This window comes from Lacerta agilis, chromosome 2 (genome assembly GCF_009819535.1).
Source record: "Lacerta agilis isolate rLacAgi1 chromosome 2, rLacAgi1.pri, whole genome shotgun sequence".
In the NCBI taxonomy this organism is placed as follows: domain Eukaryota; kingdom Metazoa; phylum Chordata; class Lepidosauria; order Squamata; family Lacertidae; genus Lacerta; species Lacerta agilis.
In genome coordinates, this window is record NC_046313.1 from 11971110 (window position 1) to 11989995 (window position 18886).

The following is an 18886-nucleotide window of genomic DNA, read 5'->3' on the forward strand; positions in this document are numbered from 1 at the left end:
GATGCTCATGGACACTGGGATTCAGAACCAGAAATTAACTGGTTTCCGCTAACTGGTCAGCTGCTGCCTCGAGGCTTGCACAAGGCACTAGGCAAATGAGTTATATAGGCAGTCACAGGGAATGTGTCCCCCTCAGGCCCTCTGATGTCATAGAGGGCCTTGCCAGCACAGGACCATGAAGTCAAGTCACTTGCAGGAGAAACAGAGGCCCTTTGTGACATCAGAACATAGCAACCAAGAGATGTTGGCCAAGCGTAGAGCTGCCAGGAGGGAAGTTGTGTTCAGATCTGCAGGCAGCATCACCACCCCATACTATGTTGCCAAACTTTGCGCATGACTCTCTTGCCCTGAATGCTGATTGTGTTCTCTCCTTCTAGGGTCCACAAGGTCCTCGTGGCGACAAGGGTGAAGCTGGCGAGGCAGGAGAGAGAGGTCTGAAGGGTCACAGGGGATTCACTGGCCTGCAGGGTCTTCCTGGGCCTCCCGTAAGTTTTGGTTTCCGTATCTTTACAGAGTAGAATTCGGTCCATGGTGTTCTGTTCTAGGCTTGTCATGGGCTCAGGGGAGTTTTGGGTTTGAGCCTATCTGCTGCAAGCAGGGATGTGAATGAACTTCTCCCTGCAGGGATGCCTGCCTGTCTAATTAGTATTTGTTTATTTATTAACTTCCCTTTACAGTATTTATCCCTGGGTAGTTGTTAAATGCAGCATTCAGTTGAAGATAAAACATCATCAGCACAGTACAGGTTTAGCAATTAAAGCATTAAAGTAAAAACGCTAAGGAGGTAGAAAATAATTCTGGCATGGAACGTCCTTGAAGCCATTCTCTACAACTCCTAAACTCTTTCGGGTCCTTCCGCAGAGAGGCTGAGACATGGCTGGTATGTAACTATGGCTTTGCTTCCTCCCCCCCCCACCTTTTCCCATAGGGTCCTTCTGGCGATCAAGGTGCATCAGGTCCTGCTGGTCCTTCTGGTCCCAGGGTAAGTCCAATCTCCCTGATCAAGAGCTCCTTTCCTTGGTGAAAGACCAGGGAGTGTTGTGGCTGGGTGTTAAGACTCTGCTGTGTACACTAACTTTATTCACTAGGTGTCTGGTGTGTTGCTCAGTTTTTTCAGCTGGCAGAATGTCAGATTGTTTTACGTAGAATTCCAGGCCCCAGTTTCTGGATGCCAGCTGATTTGGGGAGAAATTAATGTATTACAAAGATATTTTAGTGACTAGAAATCTGGGGAACTCTGCTTTTTGTATTGTGAGATGGACATTTGTTTTGGCCTGGTGGGTTTTGAAACGCTGTCAGAATTGTGAGAGTGCGTACATGGCTGATAACTGAAGAAGGTTCTTGGTCAATTACATGGTAAATGTCATATGTGGTGTGGGATCCATTGTTCTGGGGGAAAGCGTCAGATGCAATCCTACTGCACTGCAATACTACCACTTGTAGTTTCCTATGCGGTTCTTTTAAGAAGCCCATCCCAGGGCTTGTTAATGTTCATGGGCAGCTAGGTGTTAACTCATGTGCATTGCCTCTCTCCTAGGGTCCCCCAGGTCCAGTTGGCCCCTCTGGCAAAGATGGCTCTAACGGAATGCCTGGCCCCATTGGCCCTCCTGGTCCTCGTGGTCGTAGTGGAGAAACAGGCCAAGCTGTAAGTAACTGAAGGAACGGCATAAATGTAGTACAAGAAGCTGCACCCCCAGTGTTAGAAACTAAGATATGAAAGCTAGGAGCTAAATGTCACCTTAAAACCTAGGTTATGGGCACAACAACAGAACGTCTCGGCGTGATTTTTTATAACAATAATTCAAAGCTGAAAATGAATGAACTGCAGCTAAAATATTATGTTCTTTTTTCACATGGTGTAGTCCTTCCCCTGCCCACCCCCCTAATATTCTTAAGAGGGTCTCTTCTCCAGTCTTCAGAGTAGCTGGAAGTGGGGAGGCAGAAAAAGGTCCTCCTTCTACTCTGCAGTTTTAATCTGAAATCTTAGGCGCAGGACTGTGCCCAAAACTCAGAAACTGCTAGAGCCAATGAAATTCCGTTGCAAAATGTGCCTAGAACAAGGGAGTGCAAATGCTGTGCACCCTGTGTGTAGGCAGTCCCCCGCCCTTGTGCCCTTTACCCAGCTGGGTTGACTGCCTCCGTGGAGCTTGCCTAGTTATTAATCAGTGGCTCAAACCGTTCTCCTTTTGAGGGTGGCCTACAGCCCACTGTGCTACGGAAGGGCTGTGCTTTGTCTCCCTGTGGGAATTGCATGGGGTGCTATGAGCAGGATCTAATGCACAGCCTGACACTTCTAATTATTTTAAATCAATGAGAGTTATCATTATCAAATATATACCACTCTCATTTAAAAACAACAGAGCAGTTTACGGAAGAGCACCATAAAACATCTAAACTAGGGTTTCCCAAACTTGGGTCTCCAGCTGTTTTTTTCAACTACAGTTCCCATCATCCCTGACCACTGGTCTTGCTAGCTATGGATTATGGGAGTTGTAGTCCAAAAACCGCTGGAGACCCAAGTTTGAGAAACACTGATTTAAACCATATAATCCATCTCCAAAACAGCAGCATGTATGATAGCCTCTGTTAAGTCATCTTCCAGCAGCAGATGTACTACGGAGCTGGAAAGCATGAAAAAGACTTCAGATTCAGCCCCCATTGCCCAAGAGTGGAACCATCTGGAACTTAAACTGTAGGTCCTATCGGGTCAACTTAGTCTGATGTCAGTGATAGGAAATGGAACGTGAGGGCCCAGGTGATGGGCTACCTCCATAAATGCACCTACCATACAGCAGGGAGTTGTTTTTGTCCAACAGCAAGCATTTCAGGGCTGTCTCCTTTCCTTTAACCCTGTAGGGTCCTCCTGGAAACCCTGGACCCCCTGGTCCTCCTGGCCCACCCGGACCTGGCATTGACATGTCCGCCTTTGCTGGCCTGGGTCAGACGGAGAAAGGCCCTGACCCCATGCGCTACATGCGATCCGACCAGGCTTCTAGCAACCTGAGGCAGCATGATGCAGAGGTCGATGCTACCCTGAAGTCGCTCAACAACCAGATTGAAAGCATCCGGAGCCCTGAGGGCAGTAGGAAGAACCCAGCTCGTACCTGCCGTGACCTAAAACTCTGCCACCCTGAATGGAAGAGCGGTGAGTGTATTGGGGCTTGCCACTGCCTGGGTTGTGGGCTCAGGGGCCTTGCTTCCTATTCTGCAGCATAGCAATCCCAGAGAGGTCTCTGCGTCTCACCACCCAGAGCATCTACAGGGGCTGAGGCTACTGTTTCAGCACTTCCGATTCCTGCCACCGAAATGCATGGGAAACGTAGCCTCATCCACACAGAAGGCGGCATGACTGCAGGAAGTCAGTGACTAAGACCCAGCAGCGCAGGACAGCGGTGTGGAGGCATGTGGTGAGAGAGAGAAAGAGGAAAAACACCGTACTAACTGCTTCTTTCTTAATTTTGCAGGCGACTATTGGATTGACCCCAACCAGGGTTGCACTTTGGATGCCATAAAGGTTTTCTGCAATATGGAGACGGGAGAGAGCTGTGTTTACCCCAAGCCTAGCAGCATTCCCAAGAAGAACTGGTGGACAAGCAAGAGCAAAGACAAGAAGCACATCTGGTTTGGAGAGACAATCAATGGAGGTTTCCACGTAAGTGGGTCAATTTAGAATAAGCTCTTTTGATATTTCATCCAAGGCATGCAAATCCAATGTGAACCCATGCAAGTAAGGATTACACACACACACACACACACACAAACGTACTGTGTCATTCTCCAATCTGCTCTGGAAGGTTGCAGTGGGGTGAGTAACCTAGAACAGGGGGAGAATATTCTCCTTGCACTTATGGAATGTTCACCTTGACGCTTAACGTTCTGTTTGCCCATTACTGACCACTAATTGTTAACGCTGACCCTGTTTTTATACTTACATAGAAATAATAATAATAATAATAATAATAATAATAATAATAATAATAATAATAATAATAATAATTTATTTATACCCCGCCCATCTGGCCGGGTCTCCCCAGCTACTCTGAGCGGCCTCCAACAAATACCAAAATACAATACGAAGTCACAAATTAAAAACTTCCCTAAACAGGGCTGCCTTCAGGTATATAGGAGTACATCTCACTATTCTTGACTTGGAAATGTCTGTGTGAAGCTTATTCTCCAACTTTGGGAGAAATGAGAAGAAATCAAGCAACACTGAGTGTTGTGACCAGGCAGCAGAAAGGAAATGGGGAGACTTTAGAGTTCACAGCAATGAGATATGGTTGATTACCACTAGCTTAGATTGCTCTTTTAAAGATTTAGACGAATTTGGGAATGATAAACCAACCACGGCGGCTGATGTTCAGAGGCATCACCCTAATAGCATTACTCAGCTGGTGAGTACAGACAGGACAGTAGCCAAAGTAGGGTCACTGTGAGACAGGAGGGAGGTATTGGCATGCCCAAGAGAAACCCACAATTTACAGATGTACCAGTTTTTGCTTTCTGCGGTCTTTCTAAGAAAGGCGTCTCTCAACCTCTGTCTTCTTCTTGGTCCCTTTCCAGTTTAGCTATGGAGACGAGAACCTGGCTCCTAACACGGCCAACATCCAGATGACCTTCCTGCGCCTCTTGTCTACTGAAGGCTCTCAAAATATCACCTACCACTGCAAGAACAGCATTGCCTACATGGATGAGGCTTCCGGGAACCTTAAGAAAGCTCTCCTGATACAGGGATCCAACGACGTGGAGATCAGAGCAGAGGGCAATAGCAGGTTCACATATAGCGCCTTGCAGGATGGCTGCACGGTAAGTTTGAGGGGTTTGCTGGGGCTGCCACAGCAATATGACATTGCTGGGTTAAAGGCACAGAACTATGGCAGCTGACAGTAGCAGCCAGCCAGGCTTGGCACTTTCTAAGGCCCAGTCTGGCCATAATGAGAGGACCAGGTATACTTCCATTCCATGTGAGAAATCCGCTAGATTGAAAAGTGCAGCCCTAGCCTGAGTGGGACCCACAAAATCCTTTGTTTGGCCCTATTGCCACCATTTGGGAGGGCACTTGTAGGGTGAGAGCAGTGTTAAGAGACCCTGGAGCCAGCCCCACAGGGTTGCTTCTTTGCTTCACTAAATAGCACATCATTCGCTGACCTCGTTTCACAGAAGTGATCAAAGAGACAGTGATTCTCTCTCCCTGTCCCCTCCCACGGTGTGGCACTTCTCAAAGTAGACAGGATAAGTAGAGGAGACATAGCTGTAGCAAGAAAATGACCATTAGGCTCAAGAGTTGTAGGAATCTCAAAACAGATTCAGAGGATCATTCTGCCTCCTTTAGTTGGTTGATGTGTATGCTGGCAGCCACTATCTACTTATGCTGAACCTGGCATCCTGCATCCCCATGCACAATTTCAGTTTCTGCTCATGGCACATGAAATCAGAAATGACCCTTTTGTCGAAAAGGAGTTGCCACCACAAAAAAATATTTTTATTAATGGCCATGAGCATGTGGGTTGTTAGTACTAGGCTCCAAAGTTGCATAGCAACCTGAGCAGGACAGAATGCAGATCTTAAGATTTCCCGGATAACAGCAGCACAGTAAAAGCTCTTGTGCTTTTATTTGTATGTTTAGTATCATGGTTAATCCTGCCCCGCTTTCCAGAGCTTTGATTTGTTCCAGCCAGCCACCCCCAGCAACTGATCCCAGCTGGGAATCTTGTGGCACTTAAAATAATGCATTCTTTTGGGTGGTTTTTCCTTCCATTCCAGAAACACACTGGTAAATGGGGGAAGACAGTCATTGAATACCGTTCTCAGAAGACCTCACGCCTGCCCATCATTGACATTGCACCTATGGACATTGGCGGAGCTGATCAAGAATTTGGTGTTGACATTGGCCCGGTGTGCTTCTTGTAAAGAGGAAAAAAAAATTCGGAAATTAATATTTTTTTAAAAAACCAGTCCATTACCATACAAAACCAACCCAAGGAACCCAAGTGCTTCCCAAATCACCTTGTAGGACTTTCTGCACTGAAGAGTTGAACCAAACCTTCTTCCCTTCCCAAAATTCCATCCGTTCCCCACGCTTACATTTTGGACTCTTGTCAGTTTCCGAGGCAACCATCACTTGGGCAGACCACGAAAGCAAGCAAAGGAGAAAAAGGAAAAAAAGGAACAACAAATAATGGTATTATTTATTTATTGTCTTCCTGTAAGACCTTTCTTGGAAGCTAACTAGCATGCATGAAGGGTCCTCCCCTCCAAGGTGCTGATGCCCCAAAATACAGGTTGTAGCCAATTCTTTTCCCCCCACCCATCCATCCAACCCTGGGTGTGTATCACAAGCAAGATTACTGTGTATAATACTAAAAATGGTGCTATTATTATTGTAAAACAAGTCTGTATTTTTTAACATCAATTGATTATAAAAAACCTTCGTTGGAAAGTACAAGTTGATCTGATTTTTGTTGTTTTTCTTACTATTTTTGCTTCTGTCCACCGTTCTGAATTCTACCAAGCCTCATCTATTCTCTCTCTTTACAAAATGAAGGAAGTCGTAGGGTCAACTCTCAAACGTCCCTGGTTTTTAAGCTACCTCACACTAAGGAAACATTTGTCAGTATGATCTCACCGCCAGCCACAAATGAGATGAGGTGTAAGTTCGGGGACTACCACCCCCTTCCCACAGAAACAAATGGTGCTTAAGACTGCCTTCAACAACCTGGTGCCTTTCTGAACTACAGCTCTCAGACACCAGGTTGACTTAGGTTATGCTAACACACAGCTTCTCCCTTCAACTCCCTCGCATAAGTAAGACGACTCTTTTGTTAGCCAGCTTTGGCTGATTGTAAGCATAAGTACACTTCTGAGTTACACAGAGCTCTGTTGGCCTAATAAAGGATAGCTTCTTACCTATTTTATATTTCTGGGAATGACGCGGCAGTTACAACCTTTTTGTAAAGTTGGTCCCACTTTTGCATTCTCTCTCTCTCACCACCTCTTCTGCTTCAATTTGTCTACTTTCAGAGTTAGTAAATCAAGAGAAAGGAGGAGAGTTTCTGAAGTGCAAGGTAAAAAGAAGAGCAGGTGGTTGTCCTCCTTTAAAAACTAAGGAATGTAAAATGGCTAAAACACAGTCAGGCCCATAACATCACACACCCCATATTCTATCCTGATCACCCCCATCACCATCAATACCAGTTGCTTTCTTTTATTTCTGCCCCCCCCCCCCACCCTTGCACTCAAGGTAGAATGCTTTTCCTATTCCAAATAAAGACATCTTTGTTGAAGTTGTTCCGTGTGTATTAATTTTCACCCTAAGAGGCAATCTTTATTAAACAATGTTTATCTTCCCTGGGGAAACATTTCCAAGAAAAGCAGAAAAGACCAGAATTTCTTTTTAAAAAGTTGGGGGGGGGAGAGTTTTAGTCTGTGTTTTTGAATCAAGATAATTCTTCTTACCTTACAAAGAGGTAAGAACACAGTAACATTGGCAGCAGCTTTCCTTCACTCTGTCAATGGTAATACTCATTTCTCCACATTTAAAGATTTAAGCAGAAGCCCCATTGAAGCACTTTTAACTTCTGTTGATTTCAGTGAGAGATATTTAAGTTCATACACAAAATCTCCTTCATACATACAAGTCCTTTATTTTGAATGGATTGTGCCCTAACTTCATTTAAGGCTGCAATCCTAGTATACATGCTTACTTAGGAGTAAGGTCTATTGAACTAAAAAGGGACTTACTTCCTCGCAGATGTATAGGACAGCAGTGCAGTACATTATTATTAACTTGGCTAATTTTCCACCCTTCTTCCTGAAGGAGCCCAGGGCAGCAAATATCCATCGGGACAGAGTATACAAATAAGTAACTGCATGAGTGGAACTACTTCCTTTTGTGCAATTGGTCCTTCTCCCCACTGCCACCACTCTGTTGTCTCCTCAGCCATCACCAATCTGCCCCAGATGGTTGGCTGAACCCCCAGAAGAGATTTATGGGGTGCACAGGAGGAGGGGAGGGGGGAGTCCTGTTGTGCATGCAGAAGTAGGTCCCTTCACACAGAGAGCTACTAGGTTGACTACAACCCTAACAGGCTTGCAAGTTTTGAGTTGTAAATCCCCAAGTTTGACAGCCACATTTTGTTCACCGATTTGTTTTAATTCATTCCAATTTTTTTAAAAAAAAATATACAAAGTTTTTATAACCTGCCCTGCAACCTCATGGTCAGGGGACAGGTAAGGGGGAAAAAGGCTCTGTAGCCCCACAAAACTATGTTAGAAAGAATTATTAACTTAAAGTGAAACCAAAAACAATCCAACTTTTCTAAAGGTCTCCTGCTTGGTCACTCAGAAATGATTTTTTACTTGTCGCCACCAACCAGGCAAGTAACTATGCATGAGCCTAATACACAGCTTTTCCTTTGCCTAAGATCAAAACAGCTTACAATAACACCAGGAACATCAAAGGCCACAATATTTCAAGATAACCAGGAAAAGGTGGGCTTTTGCTTCAAGAGGGCACGTATGTACATAAAAAGCTGCCTTATACTGAGGTAGCCAAGTATTGTATATACTCTGGGTGATGAGCAACCTGTGCCCACCCCTGCAGAGACTAACACTCATCTCTGACCATTGGTCATGCTGGCAAGGACTGATGGGAGTTTGAGACTAAAATAGGCAGAAGGCCACAGACTCCCCATCATGAGTCTACACTGAGCAATGGCATAAGGCTTCCGAGTGATGGTGCAAGTTCTCTGAAAGAAAATTTTCAGAACTTTTATGGTTTTCAACTTTAAACAATGCATTCTTCCATGACCTGTTTTTGAAAACTCACAATCTTCAACTTTGGCTAAGCAATTTCCTTCAGAGATCAGTAGAATCACAGAATTTAGTGTCCTTGCAACTTAGTTTATTTGTAAACCGAATGAAAAACTACCTACCTCCCCCAGATTCAAAGTTTTTAACAAAATTATTTTCAATAAAGATCTAAACATTCATTTACGAAAAAAAACAATTAAATTGGCAACAGGAAGCATTCTGCCGGTTACCACCAGTTATTACCACCTCGTCGCTCGCAAAGTCTTTCTTTTTAAAAATATATCATTATAATTTATGGAATAACAGAACATTCCAGTTTAGGAAACTATGTACGCTGTGGTTACACAACTGCGTATGAATAAGTCAGCATTCACATCAATGGCAGTAACAGCTGTGCAGGCACAAGAAGAAGTATATGATAGTGGAACAATCCCTCAACTGAATCATAGAGTTGGAAGAGACCACGAGGGCCATCCAGTCCAACCCCCTGCCAAGCAAGAAACGCCATCAAAGCATTCCTGACAGATGGCTGTCAAGCCTCTGCTTAAAGACCTCCAAAGAAGGAGACTCCACCACACTCCTTGGCAGCAAATTCCACTGTTGAACAGCTCTTACTGTCAGGAAGTTCTTCCTAATGTTTAGGTGGAATCTTCTTTCTTGTAGTTTGAAACTATTGCTCCGTGTAAGCTTCTCTGGAGCAGCAGAAAACAACCTTTCTCCCTCCTCTATATGACATCCTTTTCTATATTTGAACATGGCTATCATATCATCCCTTAACCTTCTGTTCTCCAGGCTAAACATACCCAGCTCCCTAAGCCGTTCCTCATAAGGCATCGTTTCCAGGCCTTTGACCATTTTGGTTGCCCTCCTCTGAAGTGAATGGCAAAGGGTACCATGGAAGGCAACAGGATAAATAAATGGGCAGTCCTGAGAAAGCACATTTCAGGTCCCTGGCAACTCTGCTTTAGAAGCATCTAAGGGTCTTTGACTGTGATACTGGAGAACTCATCAGTCAGACTATGTGCACCGGCAGTATGAATAGGTAACTGTCTTTTAAAAAAGAAATTAGAAGGAGCTGCCAGTCAAGAGGACTATCTGAAACACTGCCATACGCTTCAACTTCCTTTTCTCTAGATCGAACCCAACATTATGAAATGACAAAAGGAAAAGGGAGGGGGAGAACCCAAATGAAGGAGAGTCCACCAACTTGTTCTACCATAAAACAGCTCAAACTGTTGGGAAAGACCTAATTTTTAGCCTAAGTCCTTGTGATATCAACCCAATGGTTTGGGTAATAGCCTCTGGAGCAACAGAATCATTCTTGCCATTGGCGGGCTCCAAGAAACAGCCCTTCAAATGTGTGAAGATGGCTGTGACTCTTAACCATTCTATCCCCAGATTAAGCCACAACCAACTCCTTCAATCTTTCCACCATGGAATTGGTCTCCTGCCGTGTTCCTCATCTTTGTTGCCCTCTTCTGGACAAAAAAGCAAGCAAAACAAAACTTCTGGAAGGAGGACAGTCAGATAGTCAACAAACAAGCCAGCAAAACTCTTATCAGCAAGTTTGAGCACTGTATGTCTTGGCAACTGCTCACCCCTTAAGGTTCAGGATTCAGTGACCATCGAATCCTCAACGTGCCGCTTTCCAGATGTTGGAAGTCCCGTTATCCTTGACCACTGGCCATGCTGGCTGGGGAGGATCTGAGATAAAGGCCAACAACATCTGCAGGGCTACCTCTAAGCTTTTGCAACAGACCACAAAAAGGATGCTTAGCTGTTTCTCTCACCCAACTATGCTGTTTTATGGAGGCAGATCGTTGTGAACTGTACAAGTGCTCTGGCTTTAACTCTTGATCAAAAACAAAGGCTGTACTTTCAGTTATTAAATTGGGCCTATCTTTCCTCTCCTTATAAACTGAAAATTCATCTGCCTTTCCATTCCATCTGGCAAAGAGCTCTGAACAATTCAAAGGTTTGCCTACATCTTCAACAAATTAAGATTGGTTCGGTAAAAAGTCTTACCGTAACTATAAAATGGCATGTAATAGCCACCAGGGGGCACTTGGGACCATCAAATGATTAAGAGACTAACCCACCAGGCAAAAAACACAGGAACGTTCAAATTCAGTGACACAGCAAGGAAAAATAATGCTTTCAGGCTTTCTCACACTGCCTGCAAACCAGTGCTGTCCTGTCCTTTTTCACCCACCAACCCACACTGAGGCAAAATGGGAAGGTGCCACCCACCTCACGGCTGCTGTCCCTCCACCGAAGTCTCGTGTACTGAGGTTGCACGGCTGCAGCTTCTGGCAAGATCTCATGGGAAGTCCACAAGATCTCAACAGAACTCAGAAACTGAGGCCGCTTCTCCTTGCTTCTCCAGTGAGTGGAAGGCAGCAGGTATATCCCCCGCCGCCGCCATGGGAAAAGCAGCGGTGATATCTCTTGTGAGATCCACAATATCTCGCCAGAAGCTGCAGCCAGTTCTCCTTGCTTCTCTGGTAGTGGCAGCAGGGGACAGTCCTGCCAAGATTTCTCCACCTGATACAACTGCCTCAGTCCAATTCATGGGCAGGCAAGCCCTGCCCCAAACCTATTGGTTCTGGCACAAAACATCACTTTTTGACTGCGAGATGGCCATTATACAGCAGCATCTTTATTCATGTGAATGTTGAGGACCATGCACAGTTAGGGTGTCTTATACAAGGAGTGGTGAAGCTGTTGCCTTCCAGATGTTACAGAACTACAACTCCCATCTGCTCCAGCCAGCACGGCCAATGGTCAAGGATGATGGGAGCTGCAGTTGAGAAACAACTGCAGGCTCACAGGCCTTTAGCCTTTCCAGTTTTGGGACCTGCCTTAAGCCACAAATTGCCACTTAAAAAACAAACAAAAATAACATTCCCCTACCTTTTTTAATTGCTTACCTGCCAGCTCTCTGTTCTTCCTATTCTCTCCTCTTTCCCTTAAACAACAAGGCTATGTTGGCTGGGACTGATGCGACTCGTGGTCCAATAACATCTGGGGACCCAAGGGTGAAGAACCCTGATTTGGAATGTGTTGACGTTAAAGGCAGATGGCCTAATTATTAGGCTCTGATATCAAGAAACCTAATAATGGGGGGGGGGGGTTGCAGGCACAGGAGATACAAGCACTTCATCCTATAATATCAACTGCGAGACCCCGAACACAGCTTGCAAGGGTGCAAACGGACCGCATGTCCCCCTCTTCACCTCGTAGTGCTGGGTCCCTCTTACCACAATGGCACCAACCACTGACCAGCCAGGACCCTTACTATTCTTTCTCCAGTGGCAAAACCCAAGCCCCACTCTGTGGTGCTCTCCAGAATGAGGCAGTTGTGCCTCATTCTGGTGGTGGCGGCAGGTAGGCCCCCCCCCCACACTTGTGAGTCTGGCTCTCCTTTCCGGAACTCATAAGAGCCACTCTATCCCCTCTCTTCTTCCCCACCACCCAGGGTCCAGGTCTCCCCACCCTAGTGCATCAAGAGCACTTACTAAGCATGAAACCGCTTCACAGCACATGGAAGGCTTGGGCCTCTCCAGTTTGCAGTAGGAAAACGAGCAAGCATAGGATAGGCCAAGCGGTGCCACAGTAAGCCAGACTTTGCTTCTCAGCACACAAATAAGAATGGTTCCTCTGCCATGTGCAAGACCCCTTGTCTGGCAAGTGTGCATGCACACACACCTTTGGGGATTAAAAGAAATCTCTTGGCTTGTGGCCTGCTCAGCTCTTGTTGTTTTTTCCTGCGTAGATGGCCCCCTAACAGAGGCACTGGTCTTGTCCAAGGATGGCTGGGCTGGGCTGGGCTGCTCTGCTCAAGGGTCACATGCCAAGCATCGGCCCTGCACCTTCTTCTCGGTCTGCAGTGTAGTACTATTGGTCCTCTCTGGGGCTTCCCCCCGAGGGCGGGGCTGAAGATGAGCAGCATTCTCAGGCAAAGGCGGGTGGTAGCGATACCTGTAGCCGTAAGCGCGAAGGTGGTAGCACAGGTATTCCAAGGTGTACATCAACTCTGAGCTCACGTAGTGAAAGGAGACAGCCAAGTCAGAGCAGCACTGGGGACCCTAGGAGGAGCAAAGGAAAACCAGGGTTAACTGTGGACCACACAGCATACGAGGAAAGCTTCACTGTTGCTTCGCTAGCTGAACAGCTGTCCTTTTCCCACAAAGGCAAAGGTAAATGACCCCTGGATGGTTAGGTCCAGTCAAAGGTGACTATGGGGTTGCAGCACTCATCTCACTTTCAGATTCAGGTAGCCGCCGTTTGTCCACAGACAGCTTTCCGGGTCATGTGGCCAGCAGGACTAAACCGCTTCTGGCGGAAGCCAGAGCGCACAGGAACGCCGTTTACCTTCCTGCCACAGCGGTATCTAATTATCTACTTGCACTGGCATGCTTTCGAACTGCTAGGTTGGCAGAAGCTCACCCTGTCGCGGCGATTCAAACCACCAACCTTCTGATCAGCAAGCCCAAGAGGCTCAGTGGTTTAGACCACAGCGCCACCCGCGTCCCTTTTTCTTCCATATGCCACAAGAAGCAGAAGTGACAACCACAGAGAAAGGCAGAAGCCGCAGACAAATCTGATGATGCTCTCACCGGAAAACTTGCGGTGCGATGGAGGACCCTGCCTGCTTGCCTATCCAGCAGGGTAACCTACAATATTGGTACAAAGTTTTGTGGCTACAGATGTAACAAAGCTGCCAATCCGATTGCTGTTTGCCGAATTCATCCTCCCTGCAATAACTCTGGAACAACCTGCACGTTGATCAAGGATCTGGTTTTGCGATCAAACTATGCATCCTTGATTCTAAGCTGCGGTTTTGTTATCCGAGGACCGATTACCCAATGGGCAAAGGGTTAATCCCCCTGTGCCGAATCAGGACTCCAAGTTCATCCCACGTGTTGGTCGAGCACACAGGCTTGTTTGCAGGTCAGGTGTGATCGAGGACACAGGGTGACACGAGTCCTTCTGCTGAGACAGGTCTAGCGTTCCAATGGCCTGCTCCTTCCTCTTTCCCTTACATCCATCTCAGCAGGCATAGCCTTTTGTTTTGCTGTCCACTCCTACCATCTATGTATGTCGCAGGAAACCTTCATCCCATTACTGACTAAAGCAATAGCCTTAGTAGGATTAAGGAAAAGGGGCATAATAAGCTTCAGAAAACATGAGGTTGGGGGGTGGGTGGAACTGGTAAATGGCCTCCTAAAAGGGTCAGGCAACGCAAAGCTCAGTGCCAATCATTCCTTTATATAAGAACCCCACGTGGAGAAATGCATGCTTATCAGAAATGCCAGGCGTTCTCTAAGCCAGGAATGGAGAAGCTGAGGCCCTCTAGATTCTGTGGGGCTCCAGCTACCATCACCCTTAGCCAGGGGTAATGGCTAACCGTCAGGGGTAATGGAAATTTGAGTCCATCATCCACAACCCCCGGCCATGCCAACTGCATGATCCACTGAGTATAGGGCTGGGTGTGCACTCTGCATCATAAAGAAAGAAGGAAAATTTGTAATCCTGCAACATTTAGCAAGCTGAACAAATTATTCAAATGAATATGTACATACTTGCTTATTTTGCAGAAGATATTCCACACCGGACAGCAGCTCTCCAAAGAATCTGGGTGTGTTTGGCAATGGACTCGGGGATTTATTTATTTTTTTAATATTCATTTATTAAATCAGGATTGGGGAAGCTGTGGCCCTCCAGATGCTGTTGGACTGCAACTCTCATCTTCCTTGACCACTGACCATGCTGTCTGGGGATGATGGGAGTTGTAGTCCACCAATATCTGGGTTGCATTTATGTCCTCCCGACTTTCTTCCATGATGGAGCTCAAGGTTCCAAGTATTCTCCCATTCAGCTATTGGCCAGTCCTAGGTCTGCTTAGTTTCAGCAGAGCGGCCACTTCATTCCCCTTCAGTTTGGGCTATGAAAAATGGAAGGTGGTGAAAGGCAGGCTAGAAAAACAGAATGATGTCTGGTGACCGGCATGTGGGTGGCCACACCCACCTGTAAAACTTGGCCCACACTGGGCCATGGAGATAAGGACCCTGCCCACTGGTCAGATCCAGTTCCTTATCCCTGGTATTGGAGACAGTCTGCCGATAAGGCAGACTGAGGCAACTGGCAGCGCAAGCCCTAGGGCAGCATCTCCGAGGGCAGCCTGCCTACCCCAGCACCACTGGTGAAGAAGCAGTGCTGGTTTCCAGCGAGATCTTGCAAGATCTTCCCGAAATCTTTCGGGATCTTTTTGAAATACCGAATGTTTGTATGTTCTCCGCAAGATCTTGCCAGAACCTGTCGTCACCAGCGCTGCTTTGTGGGTGCCACTGCACAACCTAGTGTCGGTGGGGGAAGCACAGTGCAGAGGCAGATTGGAGGGTGACACCTTTCCCTTTCGCCTCAGGCGGCAAAACAGAACATGCCACCCCTGCCTGCCTGGTATGAATGAAGTTTCCAGAGAACAAAGAGCCCAGACTCACACTAGGCAAAAAAAGTCTCCCTGAAGCAGAGCAATCCTGTTGGCTCTCTTTCATGCATGTCACAGCTAAACACAAGTTAACCTAATTACTTAATCCCCCTTGGTCTTCTCAGTTCTCAGGCCACTCATATTTCGGGCAACTTTACCTTCTGTATTCCGAACATTCCCCTTTTCCGACTAAGTACCTGAGAGCCTCTCCTCATATATGCCACTCAAATAAAATTAAAAAAGGAAAACCAAAGGTGGGATGGGGAGACCCTCTTTGCTCCTTCCCTTGCTACATCCTCCTGCATAAAGCAGGGCAACGTGCCTAATGCTATTAACTCTATCACCTTATCCAGAGGGGTGCCACAAATTGCTGCCGTCAGAGAAACTGCCAACCGCTGAAAGCCCAGGGTGGAAAAACATGTGTTAGGAAAGGAATGAAACCAGGTTTCCTGAAGAAGTAAGCATCTCTCACTGGGTAAAATCCACACATCACCGACAACTGGAGGGAAATGCTTTGGGAATGGCTGGAGCACACAGACCTCTTGCCTCCGTTAGAAAACCACATGAATCTGGGGTCGTACCTCCAGAATCTCTCACCAACAAAAGGCAACTCTCCCTAACCAAACAGCAAAGTCTCACCCCTGTCCCTATTGTTGAAGGTGCTTCTCCTAGCTACGGCATGCACAGGATTTATCGGAGGAGACTTCGGATTCGGGAAACATAAGGCCAGCTGCCCGCCAGGAGCTGCCATGCCCCACCAACAACAGGCACCAGGACTGAATGCATGTCCTGCACTGATGTAGCAAAGAGGATGTTTGCTGTTCTGGTTAAATAAATACCAGGAGTAGGTGAGAGCAGCAAATATTGCCCTATTAAAACGTTATCAGCTCTTCAACACAATCTCTGACAGCTGCAATTTGTGAAGGAGGAGGTTGGGCCTTGATTATAAGTCACTTTGGCCTATTGCCATACACACACTTACCTGGGAGTAAAACCCACTGAAGTTGGAAAGGACTTAACCTCAGAGCAAACATGAATAGGAGCTCAGGCTGCTTTCAGGTACATAAACTCTCATCCATTCACACTAACTAAAGTTGAAAGGCAAGCAGCTGCCTGCTTGGAGATCTAACTTCAACTCTCATCAGTCCTAGCCAGCACAGCACTGTGTTTTTCTTTGATTGCTGACCTACTCCTTGACTCCAGCTCCTGACAGTTCAGCACTGTGAGACAGGGCTGTGAAAGATGATTTCCTTCCTGATACGCTGCCCCAGAGCTCTGTCCCAGGTTCAAAACCCAGCATCTCTCCTTTCTGAAACCCCGGAGAGCCACTTCACCTTCCCTGCCCCTTCCCAAAACAGGATACAGTCACCTACCTCCACAATGGGGTAATAGCAGTAGTTCCAGTACCAGAAGCTTTTCGAGAACTTCTCCGTCAGGTGAGATTCCGGCACGAAAGGATGGAAGGTCTCTCTCCCCTCTGTGTCCCGCGAGTCCCCAGCCTCCACGCCCATCTTCTCCATGCACTGGCCCAGGGCAAGGTCCTCCACCGAGGTCGTGTGGCTGCACACCTTAGATTCAAAGCCAGCCACAAAGCGCTGCAGGGCCTCTTTGCTGAGGACATAGCCGGCTCCCCCGCTCATGTAGCCTTGCTTGGCAAAGGGCCGGAAGCGCTTGCCAAAGTAGATGGGCCTGTCGGCGGTGTAGTTGGAGAGCAGCCACCGGAGGTTGTCCACCACCACAAAAGTGTCGTCATCGGCCTTGAGGAACCAGTCTGCCTGATCCAAGTGGTGCTGATGTACGTACTGGAAAGCCCGGATGGTTTTCCAGTAGAGCTGGTCTCGGCCTTCCTTGGTTCCCAGCCCTACAGTGGGGAAGTTGTCGTCCTGCACAGAGCTCATGAAGAGGACCACGTTGCAGTGGCGCGACCAGGTGGCCTTGACATGGCGAGCCTTCGTCTCCAAGTTACTGGGGCCTGTCATCACCCAGCACAGGATCCGCACCTTATCATACAGCTCGTCAGCCACGCTGCTCTCCTCACCTGAGAAAGAGGAGGCCACAGTTAGCATATTCCACAATAGACCCTTCCAGTTATAGGGCTCGCACCACACACTTTGTTTATTTATTTATTTAAGTATTTATAGACCTCCCTTTCATAAAACATCAGGGCTTCATATACCAACACAAAATCATTAATTGAAAGTGGAGACAATAGAGGAACCTTTCCGTTTATCTGTTTGTTTGGCCGCTCCCTGCAAGTGAGTCCTGAAGAGCCCAGACTCACTGGAACAAATTCTGGGGTTGGGGCAAATGCTGAAAATGTTTTTAAATGTTTTAAATAGTTTTGAATCTGTGGCTTTTTAAATTTTGGTTTTTTGTTTTGTTTTCGCTCTGTTGGGGCTGGGGATTAGTTTAATTTTAGTATAATTGTAAATTGTGCTTTTTTAATTATTAGCTTATACTGTTTTATTGGTTTATTGTATAGTTTGTATTCTGTTCTAAAGGGGAGAGGGCCATGGCTCCCTGGGAGTGGGAGGGCTTAGCTAACTGATATAGTGAGGGGATCTAATAAAGAGAGACCCCGAACTGTAGGCAAAGGAGAGGTTAACCCCTGAAGCCCTGAGCAGAGGATATAACCGGCCGCCGCTGGACAGGAAAACTCCCGTTACTAAGAAATTCCCAGATTATTAATCAAAGGGACGGACCTCAGAGGGACAGGTGGGGTGCATTGTAGTTTGACCCAGAACACCTGATTAAAAATTCACTTAGTAACAAGGGGAGAGTCTGAAGTCGCAGGAATCCATTAGCAAAAGGTCAATAACCTAAGGCGAGTATAACACTGAGACAGAATGACTCATTGATGGATGGCCTTGTCAGTTGCAAGGAGAGACAGGAAGGCAGTTCTTATCACAGGTAAGATAGAGAACCTACTTTATATGAGCTCTTAGATACCCCATAAGGGAAAGGGAGCAGTATTTTTCTTATAACACTTGCCCCCCTCTCCCCTCCAGCTCTTACCTTCCAGGTGCGGGTGTGACACGCTGAAGAGAGCTGATCTATCGACAATCCACTCCGGGTCCTTGTAGTCACGCGGCAGCTGGGTGCCAAGGCGTGGGGGCCCTTCCCACGTCAGGTTGCCCATGAGGTAGAAGGTGCTGAGAAAGCCAGCGATGAGGCCCAGGTGGAACGCCAACAAGGAGCTCTTGGAGCCAAGGAACCCCATGGCCACCTGCGGCCGGTGTCAGGGGTGGAGGACGGGAAGAGCAGAGTGCTTCATGTGGTCTGTAGCGGAGGGAAGGGAAGACAGAAGAATAAGAGCAAGGGGGCTTGCCTAGAGATATGGCCGCTCTGTTCCCAGTGACAGCCAATGAGTTAATAAACTCTGGTCTAGCAGCTCATAACCTCATAGATACCACATTGGCTGAAAACAGAGGCATATTTTATTTATTTATTGGATCTTACATGGTGCTCTCAGAGGCCTCCCTATCTAAGGGAAAGGTCAGGTCCACATCAGCTTAGCTTTAGCAATGCTGTAGAACAGGTGTGCAGAGGGCCCCAGGTTCAATCCCTGGTATTTTCAGGTATGGC

The 18886-nt window shown here is 46.9% G+C and overlaps 2 protein-coding genes across 3 annotated transcripts in view; one reads left to right on the forward strand and one right to left on the reverse strand.

The window, feature by feature from the left end:
• The window catches only part of COL2A1 (collagen type II alpha 1 chain), an 81619-nt gene extending 75177 nt beyond the window's left edge, over positions 1-6442 (forward strand). For both annotated transcript variants that reach the window (XM_033138607.1, XM_033138608.1), the window contains 7 exons: positions 378-485; positions 929-982; positions 1538-1645; positions 2857-3145; positions 3465-3652; positions 4564-4806; positions 5764-6442. In XM_033138607.1, coding sequence (XP_032994498.1) covers positions 378-485; positions 929-982; positions 1538-1645; positions 2857-3145; positions 3465-3652; positions 4564-4806; positions 5764-5910 — 1137 coding nt within the window. In that variant the 3' untranslated portion in view covers positions 5911-6442. The remainder of the gene's footprint in view (positions 1-377; positions 486-928; positions 983-1537; positions 1646-2856; positions 3146-3464; positions 3653-4563; positions 4807-5763) is intronic.
• Positions 6443-12650: 6208 nt separating this feature from the next.
• LOC117043027 (glycoprotein-N-acetylgalactosamine 3-beta-galactosyltransferase 1-B-like) lies at positions 12651-18603 on the reverse strand. The gene is made up of 3 exons (XM_033142651.1): positions 18317-18603; positions 16675-17339; positions 12651-12899 (listed from the first exon to the last, which is right to left on the reverse strand). The coding sequence occupies exons 1-3, from the start codon at positions 18519-18521 to the stop codon at positions 12651-12653; spliced, it is 1119 nt and encodes a 372-aa protein (XP_032998542.1). The 5' UTR covers positions 18522-18603.
• Between the last annotated feature and the right edge of the window lie 283 nt (positions 18604-18886).

What these genes read in the sequence shown, in the direction of transcription:
- LOC117043027 (XM_033142651.1), bottom strand. Translation starts at nt 18,521, where the DNA reads ATGGGGTTCCTTGGCTCCAAGAGCTCCTTGTTGGCGTTCCACCTGGGC. An exon ending in GTCACACCCGCACCTGGAAG is followed by an intron (nt 17,340 to 18,316) that starts GTAAGAGCTGGA and finishes CCTCTTTCTCAG; the next exon opens with GTGAGGAGAGCAGCGTGGCT. An exon ending in GCTATTACCCCATTGTGGAG is followed by an intron (nt 12,900 to 16,674) that starts GTAGGTGACTGT and finishes TGCTCCTCCTAG; the next exon opens with GGTCCCCAGTGCTGCTCTGA.